At 36.0% G+C, this 24,076-nt stretch overlaps 1 protein-coding gene across 3 annotated transcripts in view; it reads right to left on the bottom strand.

Moving 5' to 3' along the window:
* Positions 1 to 24,076, bottom strand: part of RIMBP2 (RIMS binding protein 2) — a 140,529-nt gene that overhangs the window by 85,513 nt on the left and 30,940 nt on the right. For all 3 annotated transcript variants that reach the window (XM_050714129.1, XM_035564898.2, XM_035564897.2), the window contains one exon: positions 19,345 to 19,482. In XM_050714129.1, coding sequence (XP_050570086.1) covers positions 19,345 to 19,482 — 138 coding nt within the window. The remainder of the gene's footprint in view (positions 1 to 19,344; positions 19,483 to 24,076) is intronic.

Below are 24,076 nucleotides of genomic sequence, written 5' to 3'. Positions count from 1 at the left end.
ATCAAATCTTCTTTGGTCTTTCCTGTTTATCATGAAAGTGCATTTATTTGAATAATATTACCACAAAATTATGACAAACCACAGACAAAAATTTCAAGCCTTTGTAGAATTTTACATCTCTTTTGTTCCATTTTGAATTGAATCCACTTCTGTTCATGCACAATGTAAACACGAGTATTACCAAGATGACCCACAAGACACAGCAGAAAAAAACCACTATACACAGCAGTTTTGTGTTAGGGAGTTTGACAGACATCACAAATAAATACAAGAAAATACATTTAACAAAAGGAGATGTGATTACATTTCTGCTTAATCTTCATGTTCATTATTTTGTCCTTCGTTAGCACTTCCAAAAGTCTGAAAGAAAGATGCAATTGATTTAATCTCAGTTGCCAAAGTATCCACATTCTCCATGTATTTTGCTAGAGAAGAGGAATTGGAAATTATTCAGCATACTGCAAACTTCAAGCCATTAACTTGACACAAAACCTGAACTCTCTTCCCCAGAATCTTACCCTTTTTCTCAATTAAAAATAATATAATAATAATAAAAGTACGTGTACGACTAAAAAAATCTCTTTGCTTCATTCCTCACTGTTTTAAAAATGCATTAATACTGTTACCTGACTGTAGCCTAGAGGATCAGTACGTACAAATAACCTAAAGCCACATAATCACACTGTGCCATAGCTATGCAGAAGTATTAACCTGCCAAATTGCTGTTCAGTGCTGGGATACATAAGGGGTTGAAAGGTGAAACTACACAGGAATTCACTATTGAAAGAGAAAGAAATCTTTAAAATCTTTTCTACTCTAAAAAATCTAAAGATGAGGATGGTGATGGATTTTAGAAGAGAAAAGCAACAGAGAGATTACGTTTTAAATATGGCAGTAGTGTATGGTGCCAACTTCCAAATTAAATAAGACAAAAAGACTCTTACATTTCCAGCAACATGAGCAAAGTAACAAAATGCTATTACACTGTTGTAACAGAAATGACCATTGCTAAAGCTGTCAAAGAAGGGTAGGTTGGTGTGACCTAAAATTCACTACTCTTTAATCATCTTCAAAATAGCAGATAGCTTAACAGTAATAGAGGGATTTTCCTATTCTTTTATAAAAACCTTTCTTGCACATACTCAGTGTGTCTACAGTACACAATGACAAGCAGATAGGCAGGCACAGAACGGCTTCTCTTTTCAACTGGGTGAGCTACCATAACAGGGCTTCTAAAAATAATTTGTTTTGTTCAGTAATAGCTTTCGTCATTGTTCTTCTTTTCACTACTCTTGCAGTCTGTGAGGAAGGCTAATCTTTCTTCACAGATCTCTGCATGCATTCTAACAGCTCAACACAGGCTCTGGTTTTTCAATCTGCTTAGGAACCAGAAGGGGCATTTGCAGGCTGGGAAACATTAAAGTCAGTTGAATCAAACCTGCTTGAAAACTTTTATTGTGATACTCTAAAGAAAAGTTTAAAAATAGGAATCATGGGGGAAGAAAATTGGAAAGAAAAATATTAAACCTTTTGTTCACTAGCAGAAATAACCATCTCACTTTTATTCATTAACTTGCTGTTTGCAACTGGGAAAAAGAAAAAAAAATTCTCTCATTCTGTTTCTTCCAAGACAGCAGTTAAAGTACAATCTGGTTATACACAGCAGTCATTCCTATCAAATGTCTGTATCCTTCACTCCATTGATGGGCTGAGAACAGAGGCAAGCAACTCTTTCCCATAGGGTGAAGCACAATTCTCTTGCAGAAATTTACTCATTTGTTCGTGATCATGTGGAACCCCACCACCAGTGAGCCTCTTCATGATCATCCCATTCACAGTTGTGCCATACCTCTGCAACTGCTGACTGGGATACAAACTCCCTTCTCCTTCATTGACAGATGCTCTTAGAACTATGAAGTTTGGAGAAGGACACGACTGATGGAAACCAGATGGAGAAATCAGCAACATGCCCAGAGGACTTCTAATGATTCACAGATCACAGTTGGCAACTTGGCTTTGGAAAATTACAATAAACACATTATTACAGGGCTTCTGTAGCTTCTTATTTCATCAATATCTTAGAACAGTGGAGTTTTTTAGTTGTTTTGTTTTAATATTTTTTTTGTTCCAAGTACCTATTAATACAGGGTTCCCAAAACATCATGTGTACTATTTGTGGTATATAAACAAAATTAATCCCTTAAAATACATTTTCAGATAATTTAGAAGACTTTTTATTATTATTCAAGTTGAAACAGTTATTTTGAATTTGCCAAAATGATAATTTGAAAAATAAAAAATAATCTTTAAACTCTTTCATCGTGATTTCCTTCAGTATAGACCGTTGGACACCTATCACCTTATATAAATCAGAAGCATAACTGCAAATGAAATTTGGCACTGAACTCAATCATGAAATTTCACTAAATATTCTCAAATCGAAAGGACTACACAATTTTATAGAATTTTCTTTTGGTTGTTAACTCTATCAAGCTCCTCCTACTGAAAAGAATTCACACAAAAAAAAAATCTTACATTACCAAATCTATGATTTCTGTAAGAGGAACTGTATTCTGAAAATGTCTAGTGTGCTACAACACAGCTCACTTTCTTATGTACAACTCAAGAGAACAGGACTAAAATCTGGAGTGGCTTCAGATGGTTAATATTGAGAAAAAGGTCTTCAGTCACACTCTGTTCCCTTCACTGCTAGATAAAATACCACACCTAGCTAACACCCCATGGTGGTGCTCAGCTACTTCAGCCTGGTTGAAAAAAATTTTACAGTGCTTTTCCAACTGCTCCTTTTCCTTTACTAAATATGGTGCTACTTTTTCCCATAGGTAGAGATCTCCAAATCACACTTGAGGGCTTGTCTTGGTTTTAAATTTAATTATATGGTAATACGCTAAAAATGCTGTTACATGGGAGGACTGCAGTCTTATTCATTTTATAGATAAGGATGCAGTCCTATTTCAGGAAACCTATTTCCAGAATCTGAATAGTCGAGATCTTGAAAAGGGTGACTATATGCCCAGCTCATCTGTCAATCTAATTTTGTTCATGTGACAAGAAGCTGCTCTCACAAAGCAAGAATCCAAGAAACAGAACTGAAATAGAATTCCAAAACAAGTTTAAAAAGCCCACAAAACCAAAAAATACTGTTACAGCAACAAAGTTGGGCAGGGGGCAGGATGGGGGGAGCGGAGGAACTCTTGGAAATTTTCTGCATTGGTGTTTCACAGACAGTTTTTTTTCCTCCATTATCTGCCAAGCAGAAACACACTTCAGAGGAGACATGGCAGCTCACAGAAAGTAACAGCAAAGTCGAGCATTTTATTCCCTGAATTGTTCTAATCTCTAAATCATGACCTCCAAGTCTCTAGCTCTGATGCTGGCTTCATTGAAGACATAAAAGCAGAATTTACATGGCAAGCAGACATTGCAAGGACATGAAGAAATCTAGGCAGAGTTCTGAACTAATCTCTATCATTTGCCTTTGTTATGTGATGAGCTGAGAGAACATTTCTCTCTTTCAGCATAATGCGTAGCACATTACAAAATATGAACAATTCTACTAAATGAACGAGATAAGGTTTCAATGAAATAAATACATGATTGATTCAGGGGCCTAAAATAATTCAGAAAGCAACAGCTTTTTCCTTTGTCTCAAATGTGTTTTACATAACACTGCCCGGACTAGTAGAGAGATTTAAACCCTCCCCAAACCATCAAATGGTATGCAGAATGGTATGAGCCAAAGAAATACTGACTTTAAGCTTGCACAGCACCTGTCTGCTGCAACTGTCTTGACCTACACAAGAATTTTCTTGTTCTTGTGTAAAATTCTTGACACAATTATGCAGCTGTGGTTTATTTATTTACTCACTCATTTACTTTTAGGAAAAGAGAAGAGAGGAGGCATTTTGTTGTCTTCGCTTCTTCATCATTCGCTAAGAAAAAGAAGTAATTAAATTTCTCTCTTTGCTAGAAATACAGTATTGACTTCTGAGCATTGCATAACGTGGTTACAGTGTAGGCTTTACGGTCACTACATAAAACTTAACATAATCAAGATGCTTTTTCAGTGTATTCCTTTTACTTGACCTGTCTCTTGGAAACCTTCATATCTAGATTCATGAAAAGATCCTCCAGAGCAGACACAGTATGGTGATTATGGGACTCACCAGGGATAATTATTTACAATTTCACTCCAAAAACTCATTTGGATTACCAAATAGACAAAATAGGTTATTTCATTTCTACAGGATTTCTAGGATGGCAGAAGGGTTTGTTTAATAACCCTTTGGCACTCTAGAAAAATCTAGGAGGCATCCATTATTCAGTCAGCCAGCCTATAAAAATTACATGACTTTTAACACACTTTTTAATTGCTTTTAATTATTAACATTTACATTGCTCTCAAAATGACAAGGTATCTCAGCTGGAGATACAGTTAAATTTTTAATAACACAGAAAAGCAAAGCAATAAATCTCAGTCTGTGGAATTTAAACATACGCATTATATGTATATATGTCTATATATAATATTCTATATAAAAATATGTATTTTCTCTCTCTAGATATAAAACAAAAATATAAAAACAAATGTATGTTTACATGCATGTATCCTTAATGAAATCTCATATTCATGCTGTTCAGAAGGTAAAAAAAGAGATTAAGCTCAGAAGGCTTTTAGGCACCATAGACTTGAACAAAAACGATTTCACAAACCTGTAAAAAGCCAATCTATCTTACCATATCTGTAATTAGTGGACTTTTGTCAGCCAGCAGAATGATGAGGCTACTGGAGATCAGTGGTATAACAAGCTTGTTCACTATCATTTCATAGTTCTAATGGAAAACACTCATTACAAAAAAAACTCACATGAAGTAAACACATTTTATTCATGTACAAAGCCAGCTATCAATAACCTTTTCCATTTAAAAGCTTTTCTCTCCAAATAATTAGTTTGTTTTAGTTTTACTACTCCCTCAAATGCCAAATACCTTGCAATTCTACAATCTTTAACTAGAACTGTAAATCATTAAATACAACATATTGTCCAGGAGAGATAAGCTGTACCTATGTTCTCTCCCTGTCTCTCTGTGGCTTTCTCTTAGGACTTTTCCCTTACTTGCATTTTAACTTACCCAATTTCATATGCTAGATCTTCAAATTAATCCTATTTTTGTTTTGGGTTTATTAACTATATTAACCTTACAAATGAAAGGCAGGTTAAGTATTAAGCATTATTTTTTTATGGAACTACGGTTCTTTTTCTTATGATCATTTTTGCTGGAAAGCTGAAAAATTCCTGGTGGTGTCACTATCAAGTATCTTGCATGTTGTATGACCTGCTCATTTCAGATAACTTCTATAGGCATGCTTGTTGCCAAAACTTCTGAATGTGTGTTTTCAAAAACTCAGTTCTGTCTGCAATGTTAGCCATAAAAGAGTACATGAGCCACAACACTGCTAAGGCTAGTGCCATTAGGTAGCCAAGAGACACCTTGAATATAATTCACATTGACTCACAGCTAAAGACAGCCAGCCAGTAACGCTGTTAAAACATCCCCACGAGCACTGGCAAATTTGCAAAGTAGCCAATAGTTTTTACAGAGACATAATAATAAAAATCTCTTACGAATACATTTTTGTCAGCTTTCTTCATCTTCTACTTACACCCCACTTCATAGCCTTGGTTTACATTTCAGAATCTGACAGGAGCAGGGCTTAAACCACTAAACCACATTACAATTGTTAATTAATGGCTCCCACTTGTTTGCCAGCTCCTGAAAGCAGAAGGATAGATAAAAAATATATTTACAGCAGAATTTAATTACCCATTTTCAAGCCACTGGCCTCCTGGCAAAACTCTCCCGATGTAGTGCAGAATAGGACTCAGATTAAGAATTAATTTACTGTCAGCAATGATCTGCAATTTAATGGCTTAATCAAGTTTGCTATAAAATTGGTAGGGAGCTCTGGAGCCTAATATTGACGCAGAGCCTGCTGTATCTAAAGACAGGTTTCAGAGAGCCATAATATAATAATCATCCAGCAAATCCAAGATCTCTCAATATATAATCAGGAACTGCCTCTAGCAAGCTTATCACTCACATTACAAAGTTATAGCTCATGGATTTGAAGTTCAATGCATACATTTGACTCTTTCCTCCTCTTACAGCTAAATCTCCTAATGGAACTGCTTGTATGAATACCAAGATTAACATGTAAATACAGGCCAGCAGGTGACTAGTACATTTTGTTTCATCTTTTCAAACCATAGTGCAAATATAGAAAATGGTTAATAAAAAAGACGAAAGGTTTTAACACACAGACGCTTCTTTTAACTCTACTCATAATTCTCCCCACAGTGGGCAATATGACTACAGAGTTTTTTCTATAAAAGCACAGCTGAAAACGGAAACAAGAGATTAGGACCTCGAAAATCACAGTTAAGACAAAATTAGCTATGAACTGAGCCTTTTTTTGTTAGAATTTTGAGATTTAAAAGATCTTAATCATCTTTAAAAATAAAAATAAATCCACGTTTTCTGCTAGAACCCAACTGGAAAAATAATAAAATTCTAAGTGCTGAAATGGAAAATGTTATGCCAGAAATAGTGGCATAAAAACCATTCTCTTAAGCTTTCAAGGCCAGATTTTAATGATCCCAGAGGTTCTAACCTTTCCAAAAATATGAATAAGCTTCTCACATGGAGTGTTTAGCTAGGCTTAAATATTCCAAACTCTCTGCAAATCATCTTTGGTTGTCAAAATATCCTGGGAGAAACTCCTAGAAGTGCTTTGAACACCCTACCATCACAGCAGCTTACCTACTTTACTACATTTTCCCTGCTAAGATTATGAAACATCCTCATGTCTCCCATTCTGTCACCCATCCATATTTACTTCACACCTGACACAATGCTACTAGTACACCCAAATGCTTCTTTGCAGCACTGAAGACTGTTTGTTGTTGTTGTTGTTTTTAAATAACCCCAAAGCTTCTCTCCCTCATCTACTTTCAAAACAGAATAATAAAGAGTACCGCTAAAGAAGCATTAGATCAGTACATGGAACAGTGTTCTATATATTGAATTTAAGAAATATGGACACAGAAGTTCTGGTTCTTAATTCCAAAGGGTAAATTACATAGCTGTTTCCATGCATAAAGCATAAAAATGAACCTGGATATTTTCAGAATTGTATAGACAGGACCATTATGCAGCCCTACACCTTCATTAAAAACTGACACATGCACATATGCTGGAAGAGTGCACTCTGTCTTTACTGTTAAAGGAAACTCATGGGTTAAAAAAGATGACATTCGTAAGTTAAGACCTAGTACAACCCTAAAAGATAGTAAGCTTGTGTTCATTGAGTTCCTTGTGTCAATAAAAATCTTGGCTAACAGCAAGTTCATGCAGTACTTAGGCTAACTAATATGCTGTTGTCAAAACCTGAGCTTGCACAAAAGGTGAAGACAATCAGAATTATATTGTCATTTTCAATTAAAAAAAACAAAACACCACACACACCAAATTAAAACAAACAAACAACAACAACACAACCAAAATGCATAGACATGGTGAACTACACGTAAAACACAATAATGTGGGTTAGGTGTTTGAGAAGCGATCACTTGTAATTGTCTGGATACAGCAGGTGAGCTGAAGAGATAAAGAATGCATAGGGCATCTCAATTAAAATAAATAATAATTAAAAAAAAACCTGAATTTTTAAACCATAGCTTGTCCTTCCTAATAACTCTCTCCTGTAATAGCTATTTCTCAGCTCAGTTTACATACAGCATATAAACCAACAGTAAGTCCTTTAATGTGCCTGTCTAGTGTACCACAGCATGGAATCAGACATCCAGAAAAGTTTCAATAAGTGTTTGACTACATTCATTCTTGAAGGAGAAGTTGTGAGAAAATGACCATGTCTGTGTCCTAATGAAAAAGTATAATTAGGTTTTATTTGTAAGACTGAGCTTTAATCCTCAAGCCTTGCCCCCACTCAATGGATTTACCAGCTAATGATGATTTCCTTAACATCTGTATAAATCACTGGACTTCTGATACATCATTTTCTTAATAAATGCTTTGCTCCCAGATATTCTCCAGGGAGTGCTCTATAACACTGCTTTATCTAGTTATCTGTAATGACGTGTTTCTCACACCATGAAAACCTTCAGAAGCGATAAAACTTCACTTTTCTTACTCTAGTTCAAGAGGGTTCCTGCATATACTGCTTTAAATTTTATAGGTCATGTGTTACAAGGTTATCTTATTCCAAACTGTTCAAATAAATGAACTGGAAAAAAACATGGCATTTACTCTTAACTTCAAGCATGGGCCTGCCTCCAAATATGGCTGAGAATGTAATTGTTAAACTTTTCAGGAGCTTAAATAAGTGTACACTTCCTCAGAAAAGCAGGATGCTCATTCATGATAATACACCTGGGCTTCCATTCACACCCTGTATGGCACAGGTAATTTTTTTGGATCTCATCACAAGAGGAAACTGGATGTTTTCAAATCACAATTTTTCCTGAATTATTAAAAAAAAAAAGTTGAATTCAACATGATCAAATATTTTAGACCATCAACTATTTCAATACAATCTGTGTTCTCTCAAGTAAAGTTGCACCATGCTGGATTTCCTTTCAACAGGAGAGAGTAGTAGGCATAATGCTTTGCTTTGTAAATTCAGAACTGAATTTTCTTTCTCTGCAATCACCTTTAAACTTATACCATGGATTCCTCTCTAAGCAGCTGCAGAGGGCTAGCTACTAAGAGCAGGCAACGGCAAAGCCCGCCCCCATCTCAAGTGGGAAGCTAGGCTGCACACCATCAAAATGCCTAAGGCACAAAATAGCATGCTCGTCCCAATTTCTTCATGTTATTTTGGTATACTTATAAAAACAACAACACATAACTCATTAATTATAACCTTTCGAGAGTGTTTTCCTTTCCCCCAAACTGTTCAAATTTAGTAGAACTGCATCCACAGTACTGATAAAACTATTTTTAGCCTTTCATACACAGAGAACATTAGGAAGAGTCTCATCTTTCTATTAATGCAAATTTATTTAAACAGTCAGTGAAGGAAACTTTAAAATATGCTAATCTCTGCTTCTTTGGACTCTAGTCTCAAATGTCTGCTGATGTCTACCTATCACAGAGAGACTAATCAAAGGGAACACTTTCTAAACTTAAAGTGTCAATAGCTATTCACATCTCTATAAAGTGACAGCCAAATATATTTTTATTGCCACATTTATATACCTTACAAATTTTCACATTCAACATCCTTTTAATATTAATGCTCCTATTTCTTGTGTCTGAGCTGAATTGCCACAGTGTGTTATAAATGGAAATGCTTTTGATAATCACATGCACTGTTTTTCTTTTTAAAGTGATTCAGTACTGATGAAAAGAGGCCAGACTGACGGCCCTGCAGATTGGAGTTCCCTGCTAATCCGCACAGAAAACAAGGCACTGTCAGGGCAGTAGCTGGGCCAACTTCCTTCCAGTACATCTTCATTTAAATCCAGAAGAGAGAGAGAAAAAAAACATACATATCACATCTCTAAGTCATAGTCTGACTTTGTCTGCTCATGTCCTTGGCCTTGCTTCTTATGTTAACTAGTAGAGAAAGTAATCAAAGAAAATGATGCATTTCTGGGACTGGCCTGCTGCCCATGAACTGCTTCATAGCACTCTTTAAAAAACAAATATAAGTTCAGCATTACACATCACTCTAAGGCCAGGATGTGCATCTTCAGTGTGTAGTTAAATGAATACATTAATTTTATCTAATAAAGAACAGAGGTAATGTTACTAGGTTTTAGTTGGCACTCCTCCTCTGAAAGCAAGTGGTTTTCATTTGTTGTGTGTCCCATCAGAAATGACACAGATTTCCTGCAGAGGTTCACTAAGATCAGAACAAATTTACCCAAGATGGACGCATAACTGTCAGCTTCATCACTAATATTTATTAAGATTCATATATAATTTATTAGCAATGTGGCCAAAACATTGGAAATTTTCATTTTGGCATTTACTTATTTAACCTACAATATGGAGCAGCAAACCAGCGTCACATCTGAAAGACCAGGCATAGACATTTGTACAAACCACTAGTACCTCCTAATATGTAAAGTTTAACTAGGAATTCAAAGAACAAAGGCCCTTTTTTAATGACACACAAATAAGCTAGCAACTAGGGAAGAATATGCTAGCACAGAAATTAATAAACAAACAAAACCCCAGGATTTTAAAATAACAAAATTAGCCCTGCCAGAGTACTTGAGTAGAATTACATGCCTTAATCATACAGCAACATGAACACAACAGTGATGTGGCCAGAAATGTGCTTCACTGTGCGATGATAGCTGCGAGTCTAACAGCTTCCTCAGACACCCTCTTCCCATTTTGCAAGTACAGTCCTGCCTACCTATCAGGAACCAGGGAACTGTTAGTAAAGAGATACTGGGTTATCCTGCTCTTAATAGATATTCAGTTATATAGCTGCTTTCTTATCTAAATGAAAAAATATCTCAAATAATACTAGCCTTGGATTTTTGGAGGAGACGGAAATTAATTTCCCATTGAAATTAATCCCCTAGTCTTCTTCGCAAGACCGGCCTGTGTCTAGAATTGCATTTCATCTTCTGTCAACTGAAGTGATACAGTTGGTAGGGGCAGAGCACATTTCATGTTTGTGTTCATTTTTTATACAGGTTAAGATTTTTATTTATTTATTTTTGGAATTAGTTGAATATATAGTTATATATATGATCTGCACATCATCATGGCAACTATACAAAACACATCATCTATTGCTACAGAAGGAAACAATTCAAACAAGTTTCAAAATACATTCACTAGTGGTCTTAACGTAATGCGCTTTGCTGTGAATCATGTTCCTTTATGACATTTAACATTTTATGAATTCTTAACAGCCACACAGAGAAAGAGTTAAATCATATTTTCCTTGCTCAAATGGGTGGTCTCAATTACATGCTTGAGACCATGCATTTACACCAAGATGCTTTTGGCTCTGTATGAGCATATTTTTAAAATGTATTGCTAATTATTTCTATAGCTCATTATCTCCTTGCTATGTTGAGCACGACTCATTTCTCTTGTCCACTCACTGCCTGTCAGGTAACAAAGAATTAATGGGTTGAATGTATCTGAAACTATTACTTTTTAAAGAAAAAAAAGCTTAACCAGTACATCAACTTTGCAGTGAAATTCCAAAATGAGATCTCATTGTCAGTAATTTAAGAAGTGAGGCACTTATATTGCAACCTTCCCCCTCCCTCCCCCCCCCAAAATACAGAAAATCACACGTTGAGATTTCTTCAAGAGCAATGCAGGTACTTTACAGACAGCTTTGTGCATGTGGAAAGAGTATGTCAGAATATCCCAAGCAATGACTGCTTCAAAACTGCTGTGGGTTTGTTTGGTTCTTTTTTTTTAACCAATGTAGTTAATTTCTCCCCCCCAGGAATAAAATAAGCTATACCGGGGTCTCAGATGGTGCACCACTACATGTACATATTCCCCAAGGAGACAAAATGTGGGCATTTATACAGAGGATCCTGCTGAATGTTATTCAACCTGGTCACAGTCCAGCACAGAGATGATGGTGGGTGCCTCTCTCCCAACGTGGCAGTAGAAGATAAGGCTGACGGCACACCTCCACACTTGTTAGCATGTCTTTACACTGATTATGTACTGTTAGAACATATTTACACAGATCAGCTACACCCATACATACAAGGAGAGCCCTGTTCTGCAAAACCTAACACAAAGTACTTTCTGAGCTGTGACATCAGCGGAATCACTTGTGCCAATTATTTACAGCAGTAAATAACTAAAGCATTGCATATACTTTCTTCTCTGATAAAATAGCAATATTGCACGCAGCCAGTGTGCATGGAAAGTTTTCAAGTGTCTGAAGGCACTTATACGCTCAATCTTAATGAATTAGAAACAGACATGAAAGGTTTATTTGGCACACAGAATCACAACTGCTGCTTCAAGTCAGAGATGCAGTCACAAAGCCATTTAACCAGGACAAAGTTTCTATGCCTTTAGTAAACCCCTCACGTCCAGTTCCCAAATTCAATCTCTTCACAGTTCTTCATACTGAAAAACAAACTTGCGGTTTCTCCCAATAGAAAGAAAATGTTCCAAGTTGCAGGAACACTTGCTGGAGTACTAAGTGGAGGACTACAGTACTTTCGGTTTTAACTTCAGCTTAATTTACTGTAAGAATAAAAAATTCTGGGACTGTAGTTTGTAGTTATGTAGTTACTTTTGATCTAAATGCAAACATAACTTACATAATTTAGTTTTAAATCAACATTTTCAGTAAAGCACCTTTTGTATTTGGGATCTGTACTAAGATCCCCAAATGCAGATGCAAGAACAGAACGGGTACATAAGAAATATGCATAACTGCTAAGTACAGGTTGAGACTGGAATTTACAAACTTTAGCGCACACTAATATGATCCTGTTCACACAGCTCAGTTTTTCTGGTATGTTTGATGAAAGAAGAAAGCCCAGAAATACAGTTTTATATATATTCTTGACATTAAATACACTTTTCCCCCAATATGCCTTGTATCTCTGATGTATACCACCAAGCCATAGGTTCATCATAGGCTAATATCCATATTCAGAAAGAGATTTAATTTAGAATATCTTTCTCCCAGCTGTGCTGCCTTTCCGAAGTGCTGTACACTGTACAGCATTTATGTTAACTCTGGATTTTTGATTCAACATTTCTGGTGGTTTTTAGCTAGTGAAAAGCAAGTCTGACAGCTTTGAGGAGCATTTTTGCTTCACATCTAATCACTAGTATTTTCCCAGGACACAAATTGAAAAGTTTGTTCAAATCATGATCTATTCCACATTTATATGCTATTACAGAGCAATTCAATTATTCATACAAATAAAGCTGTACCTTCCTTGCACTACTCATATTACTAGTATGTGGTTTACATTTAAGGCTTTTATTTTTTTAATATCACTTGAATACTTTATCTTCAAATAATTTACTGAACAAGAAGCCTTGCAAATGAAGCTACTACAAAATTCTGCAGTCTGATTCATTAAGACAAAAGTTAATTAAATCATGTTCTCTCCTCAGATGTACTATTTTTTTTTTTTTTAAAGATGATTAAACAAGAGGTAAATGTAATTACGATAGGAAAAAGGATAAGCAAAAATTTTCATCTTATGCATTTCAGAAAAATGAAGTAATAAATCACCTTGCTCCATAAGCCTTTTGTTTTGCGGTCACTGATAATGCATTCAGATTCTTTAGCTTTCTTGTCAGATACAAGTATTACATCTGTTAAGGAAATTTAGAAGGAAACTGGGACTGTGACAATGGACAGTACATTTAGGAGAAAGATAATATATAGCTAAACTTACACAGATGTCTTTTCAGACAGCAATGAGCAGAGCACTGGATAGTGAGATCTATATAGTCTACGTCCATTCAGATTTAAAAATATATCTATACACTGACTCATGAATAGAATCCCAATTCACATTCCATGCTCAGAAAATAATTGTTTTAGGGTAAATTGAACCTTTGAATGTTTTTCAAAGTTGGTTGTTTGCTGGATGCATTTAAATGACAGAATACAAAATGAAAAAAGAAAAATCATGCCCTTAAAGCACTACCTGTGAATCTGAAAATCTGCACTCATTTCCTGACTCTTTCCTTGTGCTTTCTTTAGACATTAATCGGCTCATTTATTCTGGTCCTGACAGAGAAGTAGGGATAAGAACATTTCATTTCTCTTGTATGTTTAGACTGGATTCACTGCATCCATTACACTCAGATGATGTTGAGATATCTCCGAAAACCAAAAGTCTACTTTTTAAACTGAGAACCTAAATATGAGCACATCATATACACTACAGGCCATTAGAAGGCCTTATGTGTGAATTTTATGATGTAACAGGATTAATGGAAGTATTCATTAGAGAAACAACAACTATAGACCTATAGGACTTGAAAAATACAAGGCTTTTTTTTTTTTCCCCAGAATCATAGCAAGGCAGCATTGCACCCACCATAGGCAAGGCTGTCTTGAGTCCAATAAAGGCCTGTCTCTCCTCCACTCCATCTTTGAACATACGAGCAGGACCTCTCTCCCCAGAGCTTTCTTAAAAGCTGCCATCATGCACATAAGCCAGGCATCCCAGGCATCAACCACAGCATCAGTGCTTGAGTGTGCCTGCTCCTACCTGGTGCCTTTCCTGACCTACCCTGATGATGGCTCTGATTAGTCCACCACAAAGAAAAAGATGGAAACTCAGTTACAAGAATGTTTCTAATAGAAGGTCATATTTGAGTCAACAATCTTTTTAAACTGAGGGACTAGGAATACTATGTTCTAGGAAAGCAAGAAAAAGGTCAGTCTGCTTTCATGGCTACAAATTTAATTCAGTCCATTTTTCTTTACACTGGACAAGTCTCCCAGTCTGGGGCTTTAAAAACCTTTTCCTGCTTTCATTCATTCAGGAACGTGACAAGCTGCTTGAACACTGATTAGAAAAAATGTTTTTTAAAACCACATTGAGATCTAGTTTTGATGGGTGTTCTCTTCACAGCCTGAAGATAGGAAAGACTTCTGTTATACTATCACTGTATCAGCAAAATCAAAACCAAATTTACATTTGCAGAGGAAATAGTTAATCTAGAAAATATCATCATAAATGGAAGGTTATATAACTAATTTAACTGATATGGGGAAGGATATTAATGATGGAATGGTAAAGGGAAATAAACTATTAAAATAGCTGATAGGCACTCACAGTGCCATATAAAAATGCTCAGAAGAGACTCCACATTATAAAAAATTTAAATTCATCATGTTTAACTGCAGCTTCCATCAAAATCCATCTACTGCTCTTGACCATGAATATTACTGTTCTCATTGCTAAAAACAAAAAAACAAACAAACAAAAAAACACGTACAGGGCACAGGAACGACAAGTAACCTTAAAAAGTTCCAGACAGCTAGGCTGAGCTGAAGTATCATATCAGAAGCATTCACAATTTTTGTTATTGCATTAATATCCAACCTCATTACTCTGCCATCATTAAGAGACTGCAAACCACCTTTGAAAAGCAAGAGATGCTCAAAATATTTATGAATTCAAATATATATATATATATGTTTTTCTTTCAGCCCAGTTTTTGCTTAGTATGATAAACATCTAGTGCTCTGACCTCAGTGAACAACTAATCTGAGCAAAGTTTTCAGAAGCATGACAGTTTCCTGCTCTGGTGAAAAGGTAAAAAGGCTTACGTGGCATACAGTGTGTAGTTTAGAGAAAACTATGTATTGCAAAAGACCAAAGCAATTACAATTTTTCCACCATGAACATGTGCTAAAGGGTGATATCTCAACAAACTGATGTTGTTATAGAAACTCTGCTGACATGTTGCTACTATGGTGAAAGTGGCATTGTACTTGCCCTAATATCCTTTTTATCAGCCTTAGTTCAAAATTCAGAGCACTTTAATTTACAATCAGGGAGCTGCACGTCATTCACTGCAGCTGCAAGCAGTGTCAAATGCTGCTGTTGCCTGGTAACTCACAGGTAACTGGTGCAAGTCTGTTATATTTATGTACGCAGAAAGCTAATGACAGAAGACGAAGGGAACATTTGTCTGTAGATAAAAAATTTGGCCTCTATTTACTAAAATACGGGGTCTTCTTCTAGCAGTGAAGCCACTGCTTAAACTTACAGTACCAGAATTAAGAGCTGCACTTATTTCTTCTGAAAATATTTTTGGTATAAATAACTAACATTTATTGTTCCTGATATAGCTGCAGCAAATCATTAAAAAGGCGAATAAAAGTGAACATAAGTTAAAATTAGCCCCCAAAGTATTGTAACTACACTGTGAAAGAAACATTAATATATTTTTTTAGGAAATCCTAATCCTGGCATCAGGGTATCTAGTGCTCTCACTATCCACACTACGATACTACAAAGGACACAGTGTTTTTAAAAAGAGGCTGGTTTGAACATCCAGAGTTTACCCTTTATCCAGAAAGCTGCAAACTGCAGTGTCCATTTAGATTTCTTGTGTTGCCTCTAAATATTGACAAACTCAAGCAACAAGAGTAGATTTAAATGGGCTCAAAGACAGTCTATTTTGGACTGAAATGAGCTGCTGAGAAACCATTTCTCTATTCTATTCTGCAGACCCTAATCCAAGCCACTGCTTTTTGTTCTACAACACAGCTTTATGCTTCTTGAAAGCACGAGTTATTTGTGTGACTGAAATTAACAGCAGAATTCCCACTAATTGCAGTGGTATCCAGTTTTTGGCTCAAGCTGGTCTTTTTTAAGTGCATTGGGTCTGGGTCTACAAATAACCACCTAATTTTTCAAATGCCTTCTGTTTGGAGAACTACATGCACTGTTAAAAGATTGACTTCATTTTTAGTGAAGTGGAAGGCAGAAATGCCTTTCACCAAACCTTAACATTCAGCTCACGTCACAGCTATGTAATTATTCTTTTCAGAAGCAGAGATGCAAAGAAGGCATTAACAGCTGTTCAAAATATCACATTTATGCACTTTTCTCTTGTCACATTAAATATAATTACTTCTGATGCAATCAAACTTATATCCTTCAAATGGATAAATCCACCACCAAATTTAGAACTGCAAACTTCAAATATCAGGCTCTTAGAGCAAAGCTTCAAGCCTTTACCTTCAGTTGAGTGAGATATAATGTAAGAAGGTGAGAACATTAGATTTAAAAATGGTATCCTTTTTTGAACTTTCTTTAAATTATTGTGTTATTTAGTAGTTGCAAAGTCCTTTGGAGATGAACATATCTATATATGAATAACATCTTATAACTCAGTCACCAAGAGCTGTGGATCAAGTAACTGGCTAATATACATGCTCCTCAGAACTCATCATCATTAGAAAATAAATCATAGTATCTTATTTTTAATAACACCTGTTAGTCCTGAAAGGTCTGAAGGACTCATAGCATGGACACAACCTCTCAGAAAATTGTCCTGGTGTTTGCCCAACCTTGTTTTAAGGAATGTTTTCCTTAGATCTAATAAGAATTTCCCTCGCTACAGCCTGTGCCTATTGCCTCTTCTGCTTTCACTGTGCATCTCCACAAAGAAGTTGGTTCCATATTCTCTATAGTCACCCATTAGGAAACGTTTTTAGAAAAGTAAAAAACTCACTATGTCATCCCTGAACACATGGCCCTCTAGTTTTGGGCAAAACATGCCCAAACCAATCATTACTTATATGCCACTAAAAGAAGAACCACCATACTAAACATATTTGCTGAGATAAAGACTCAAGACTAATAAAATCATCTCTATCTTGGGCAAGAATTCAGAGCAATGGTTGCCAATCTTGGGACATAAAGATCTAGAGATCTAGGGAACACACTTCAATTTTGATGTTCTGCTTTGTAAACTGAATTTTAAGATGTATAATTGGCTTAGCACTGGAGAATAACGTTATGCTATCTCATTTGAAAAGAATATTTACCAGAAAAAAAAAAATCCATCTGCATTAGGTTGAGAAACAAAGCCCTTGAGTATATACCTAAATGGAAGTTCTAGAACTTTCAGTTTACTCTGTTCCAGGTAATTCCAAACTCAAACAGAAATGATGTAAACTATGCAAGTTCATCTTGAACTAGTAGGTCTAAACACATTTCTGATGCTCTACTCTCGATAAAGAAAGAGTAAGTTTTTACTACAGCTTGATTCAGCTGTTAGTAAAAAGCAAAGCTCTAACAGACAACAGACATGTTTTCTTGCCAAGTCACAAAGTTTCAACATTTCTTTACATTCACAAACAACTGTTCTCCTTCCACTTGTACTAATCAATAAACAAAGTCATTGTAGAGATCTAAATTTACCAACAAGTTTTGTTACACTATATTGTTATTGAATTGAGTGTCAGTTGTGGTTTTTCTTCAGCATTTCCAAAGTGATAGATAAAATATACAAAGTACCTGCAATTCTAGAAGTTCAAATAAGGATTCTTATATGTCTGCATTAGTGTTAGCATGCACTATTAAGTGCTAGGATTTGTTTCTGCAGCCAGTAGCATGAGCACCAAACACCTGCCCATTGCTCACTCCCCCTAGGCATGCCACACTTCTCAACTGTGCCATTACAACTGTTTCTGCAGCTGCAGAGGGAACTGCATGAGGCACTGATCTGTGCTAAAAATAATGCTGTCTTGGGCAGGGGGTAGAAGTAGCTTGATTAAGCATGCACTTCTGTGAAAAGGACAACTGTGAAATTATGGCTTAGCTATCTCAGGCAACTGGCAAGTTTTTAGATGATAACCCTGTACACAGTAGGTCTCCTCTACTCACAGAGCTGCACTTACTGCTGAAAATTGACTGCAAATTCAACTCAAGACAACTAGTTCAATGTATTTCCTCCAAAAATTTCAGAAAGCTTGTCTTCTTCACAAGATTTGTTTTAATTACCATCAACAAACAAACAAAAACAGAAAATAATCACATTCTATAGTTTTACATTCCAGAAAGAAGCAAACTCCTTCACGTAATAAAAGCAAAAGCAGATAAAACAGCTATTAATTATAGAAAACAAAAAAACCATTGTGTTCCATCTAAAACTCTGATTTTAAAAAGAAACAGAGATTTGTCCCTTCGTGTACTCAAAGGTCTTTGTACTTATGTACTAGTATTTTATCTAAAAGGAAGAATTCAAATCACCTAATTTGGGCCACATTTCACTCCTCTCTGGAAGTTTTCTTCAGGTACACTAACATTATCCTATAGTTACTATATTTAAAGAACTCCTGCTATTAGTATTATTTTTTTTAACTGCAAAAGAGTGCTTGAAAATTAGAACACCTGCAAACACATAGAAATCTGACAAGAAAAATCTGCTAACATTAGGAATCAAGTGTCAGGATGTTTACACCAAAGCAGATTGGAGTGTTCTGATCACAACCACCTCAAGCATTGAATCCTGCAATTTTGTATCCATGTAACCAGAACAAAATATTGCAATTCCTATTCATATCACATTTTTATTTGTTAAACTCTCCTTTCATACTTAAAATTATGTCCCAAGTACACACTTATATTATTTAACTACAGATCTACAATATTTTAAGAAATCAATACAAAATTTACTGCTGTAACGATGGCGAGGCTAAACCCTCCTTCTCCCAAATGCCCCCCTCAAAAAAACCAACCCTGATGTTAGTGCTCATGCAAGGAGGTTGGGGAGAAAGAGAGAGAGAAAACTTACTAAGAACTGCCAGTGATGATACTCTTGATTTAATGTGGTGACATCAGACTTGGAAATCTGAGTCTCTTCTACAAACTGGACCTGATCAAATGTTTTCTGTGATGTTGCTGGCTGCAGGCGTGATGGATCATTTCCAAACTGCGTAGAATAAAACAAATCAAGTGACCAGCTTGTTTAAACCGCATTTGTACTAGCTGACTAGCACTTACTTTTCTTACAACACAGTGTTTCATTAACATATTTTTCATCATATGTTCCCCTGAAAGCTGCTTGAAAGTGATGATTAAATATACATTACAGACAACAGAAGCCAAATGAAACTAATAAAGTCAGGCTTGCTGAATAAACATTTTGTCAGGGCAGGCAACAAGACTGAAGTCCAACATAAGCCTTCAAAATAAACCTTACATAGCATCCCTTGCAGGAAATAGATTTCAGAGGGTAAATTAAAAATTCAGTTTCAATATCTTCTCTATAAAACATAGGGGCATAGAATTAAGCAGAAAAAGTCTCACTAATATTTACCATTAGAGTCTGCAAGTTTGTCAGAATCTCTTTTTGTATCTACTACGAAGTTCAAGCAAAGCTGGTACAAAAGTACCCATGAAAGCCTGTGCTGTTTTGCTTGTTTGTTTCTTTTGGTTAGCTCACTGACAGGATGCACAGTGCTGCCGAAAGAGGGATCTTTAGGGTTGATATTTCAAAGCTTTATGGAGTCAGCAACAACAACATTCTCAAATTCCTTTTTAAGATAGGTTTGGGAATAACCACCTCAAATACACTATGTTTTCAAGGAAATATAATTTGAAGTAGCACATATTTCTGAGGAATACTTGTGTGCAAGGATACCAAATATGTGCAAGAAAGAAATTGTTCTTGCAGTATGGTTAAATCCCCTCTAAAATTTCAATTCAATAGAGTACTTCCAAAAGACGCACAAGTCAAGTATTTGAGTAGTACATCCGGACAGTAGATTTATAGGCCTATTCATAAGCCATCCCTTGAATTAAAACATGTACAGCACATTACTCATCACATACATACATTGGAAAGACTGACTATTCAGCAGTATTAGGTGCACTGATTAAATGAACAGATGAAATATAAATGTAAACAAGTGCTTTGTTGTTTTTTTTTTTTCAGAATTTCTCACTAATATGATGAAATAAAAAAGCTGAAGCACGCTTAGATGCTCATTTGCTCTACACTTTTGTATTGTATTTTGTTACTAAGCTGGGACTAATCTGTTCAGAGATTACCTATTTTTTTAAATGAAATTTCCAGGCAGGACATAATTAAAATTTAAAAATAAAAAATAATTAAAAATAGAAAAAGACTTGGTATAGCTACAGCACACCCATAAGTATTTAATAACACAGAGATTCAGTATTTTTTTTCTGTATATTCATTTCCCCATATAAACACTACTCTCAGCAAAAGGGAGTCATGGTTTTAAATCATTTAAGTGTTTCACAGAGATAGTTTCTCCAATCCATTTGATTTTTTCTGCCCACAACTGAAAAGATTTACTAATCCGAAGTCCTCAGCACCCTGTTTGACCTTTCCATAACTATCTTTTTAATAAACTTTACCATGGTGCAACTGATAGAATTTAATTTAAGCTTCATTTGGTATTTTTTTAATTGGAAGATTCTATAAGTTGATACCAGTACCAGACATGCTCCTAAAGAAAACAGTGTTTTTGCAGTTAATTTCTGTAAGAACTGACTCTGTCCTCACTTTGCACAAAGTCTTTGCAACTCTGAACCATGTGCTCTATCTTCACATCCCTCTTTCTCGGTATTCAGTCAAAATAAATACATGCAAACGTGTCAGAACTCTCAAAGAACAGTTTTATAAATAAATGCTGTTTCAACCACAGTTGCAAAGCAGTAGGGTACCTTTCCATAATATTTTCTTTGGGTTGCGTTTCAAAAACTAAAAATTAAAATAATCCAAGTTTAAAGACCTGCTGATTAAGTTCAGCAAAACAAATTCATACAAGCCCCATCCTTGCAGAGATGGCTTCATTTCAGTTACACAGAGAGAGCAGGAAAGAATTTCTGAAATGCTCATACGCAGCCCACACAGTGTAACATGCCTGGGATCGACGAGCACATTGCTCTGTGCAATCTGTAGGGGAGACATGACAACAGCTTCTTGCCACCCTGAAAATAGTGCCTAGCCCTTGCCCTATCTACTTGTATTGCAAACCATCTAGTTACCAGTTTCCACCTCTGTACAGCCAACAGTTCCACCTTTCATCCCTCAATTGCCGTATTTTCACATAAGCACCTTTGTGCTTCTTTATTATGCCCAGGAAGTTTCCCTGTGAGCATTTGCCAAAGCTTTCCAACTGTCCTCCGTAAAATTCTCAGAGGAATCACTCCTCTTGTTACAGGTATGTAGCACAACTGTCTCTGGAGTCTGAATTCATGCTAAAATCCATAACGTAACAGAGAAGGGCCAACATCCTGCAAGCAGATTCATTGGCCTCAGTAGATGATAAGCATAAATAAGTGCTTTGAATGTTTTTAAAAGTCTTATTCTTCACTAAGACTGAAATCTAAATATAATTTTGGATAGGTCCCCTCCACATGAGAAATGGCAAGGCATATGAATTGCATCATCTAGGCACAAGCTAAATATCAAAGGTTATTGTCTAACAGATTGTTCTGAGTTTATGATAGATACTTCCACTCATACCCCCACAATTCTATCTATGTTTAAATGTCTTTACTTACATAATGTCTAATGTCTTCATCAGCACCAATCTAATTCTGATGGCAACTTCAAGGCTGTACTTCCAGGGCATGGGAAATCACACTGAAAAGCACTCATCCTTACATTTCTGTTAGGCTTGGGCCTGGAAGCACAGGATCTTTCATTTATTCATGAGTTTCCTGAGAAGAACTAGTGGTTGCTTTGTGTCAGCTGAATAGGATCGTAATTCAATCTTCACTGGAACTTGTTTATCTGAATGACTCATTTAGGTGCAAGCTGACTGCTAAAGACCTCTGTTTCATAACAAGAGTATTTTGTTAAGGGGAGATGTATTTTGAGAAGTCACTTTACGCAGTTTATGAGTTTATCAAAGTTTGCTTTTGAGAGATCACATTATTTCTCAAAAACATAACCAAATGAAGTGAGGCACAGTCACACCTGCCAGTAATAGAACGCTGCAAGGATTGCATCACTGGATAGTAGCACACTGTATGGGCACCCGCCTCGAAGATGCAAGCTCACAGCTGCATGAACACTAGAACAAATTTGTCTTCCAACATTTCCTATCCTTTATTGCACTCATTTAAAAACCTCTTCTTGGTTATGCTTTTGTAGCTGATCTTCTTCCAAGTATTCCAGGGATCTTAACTAAGTTAATCTTCTTCCTCACACTATCCCTATGCAAAACCTTTTGCTTATATTTGCTCATGAAATAATCTAAAAGGGATTAAATACATAAGATTCATTATTGGCTATTAACTGAAAGCAGACATTACCATAAGCAACAGTTCTGAAGCCGTAACAATTTAGGATGAATGGTCCCCAAAATGGACTAAGAGCCAAAAGCAATGGGCGACTGTTTTCATGTAAAATTTCTTACTAACACATAGTTCACTTTGTCCTTGACTGAAATGCAGTTCAATGACCATTGCTGATGTAAACCAAGGGGTTCTTGCAAAACACCAGGAAACACAAAACTGAAGCTTATGGCCAGTGAAAGCAAAAATGGACTGCAGTCAGCCAACACAATTTGAAATTACTGCAGTTTGATTTGATGAAGGTCTGCATACTAAGTATGACGAATTACTATTCTGACATTGAAATGAACAAAACATTATGTGCAAAAAGTCATCTTTGAGAGCACAAAAAATAAATGCTGGGGTACTTCATCTTACCTAAAAGACATCGTGGCTACTTTCAGAACATCCCAATAGTTCTACCTAGGTCTAGAACAGAGCACTGATCCAAAACTGAAGCCCAAGGAAATATTAAATTATATATTATAAATGCTATAATTTTCTCAGCACAACTGAGCAGCTTCTGGGTGTGTTTCCTTAGTTTCCTACCTGTCACTGGCCCATTCCTGGTCATGTGTAGTTTAGAAGGTCTGACAGGGTCATGGGGCAGTAATTTGGCTGCAGGCAACCACCTTTCTAAATTACATACATCAACCCATGCTGTACTCTTTGTACAGTCTTGCCACCAGAAAAAAGCATATTCCACATGTTTTGCAATTTTTTTAACCTTTTTAATGAAAAAACAAAAACAAAACAAACAAGCTTATTACAACTCTTCATTATCACCAAGTCTTATCCAAATCAGCTGATCTACACGGCCACTGACACAGGAATACAACGGAGGTTAACTTCAAATGATATATACAGTAATGGGGGCGAGACAGGAGAAGAGGTAAGAAGCTTTCTACAACATCAAAAGGCTTTTATAATATTGCTACCTCCTAAGAAGGAAGCCCTGAGGAATTACAAAAAAAAGCTGTCTGAGGAAGAAAAAAAAATTGTTATCATTTGTGAAATCATTACTACCCTTTAAGAAGATACTTGCTATTAATCAAAGGACTCAATAAGCAAAACAGCATTGCATTTAATTTTTGAAGTTGTTCCCACAACATGGCAGACCTAATTTCTCTACTCTAAATGCGTTTTGCTCATCTGTTGCATTGTGCCCCTGACCTTGCACTCTAAGATCTGGACTTGGCTGCAAGAGATGA

Source organism: Cygnus atratus, chromosome 17 (assembly GCF_013377495.2).
Source record: "Cygnus atratus isolate AKBS03 ecotype Queensland, Australia chromosome 17, CAtr_DNAZoo_HiC_assembly, whole genome shotgun sequence".
NCBI lineage: Eukaryota > Metazoa > Chordata > Aves > Anseriformes > Anatidae > Cygnus > Cygnus atratus.
Note: the sequence above shows the minus strand (reverse complement) of the source record. Positions and strands in the feature narration are given on the sequence as shown.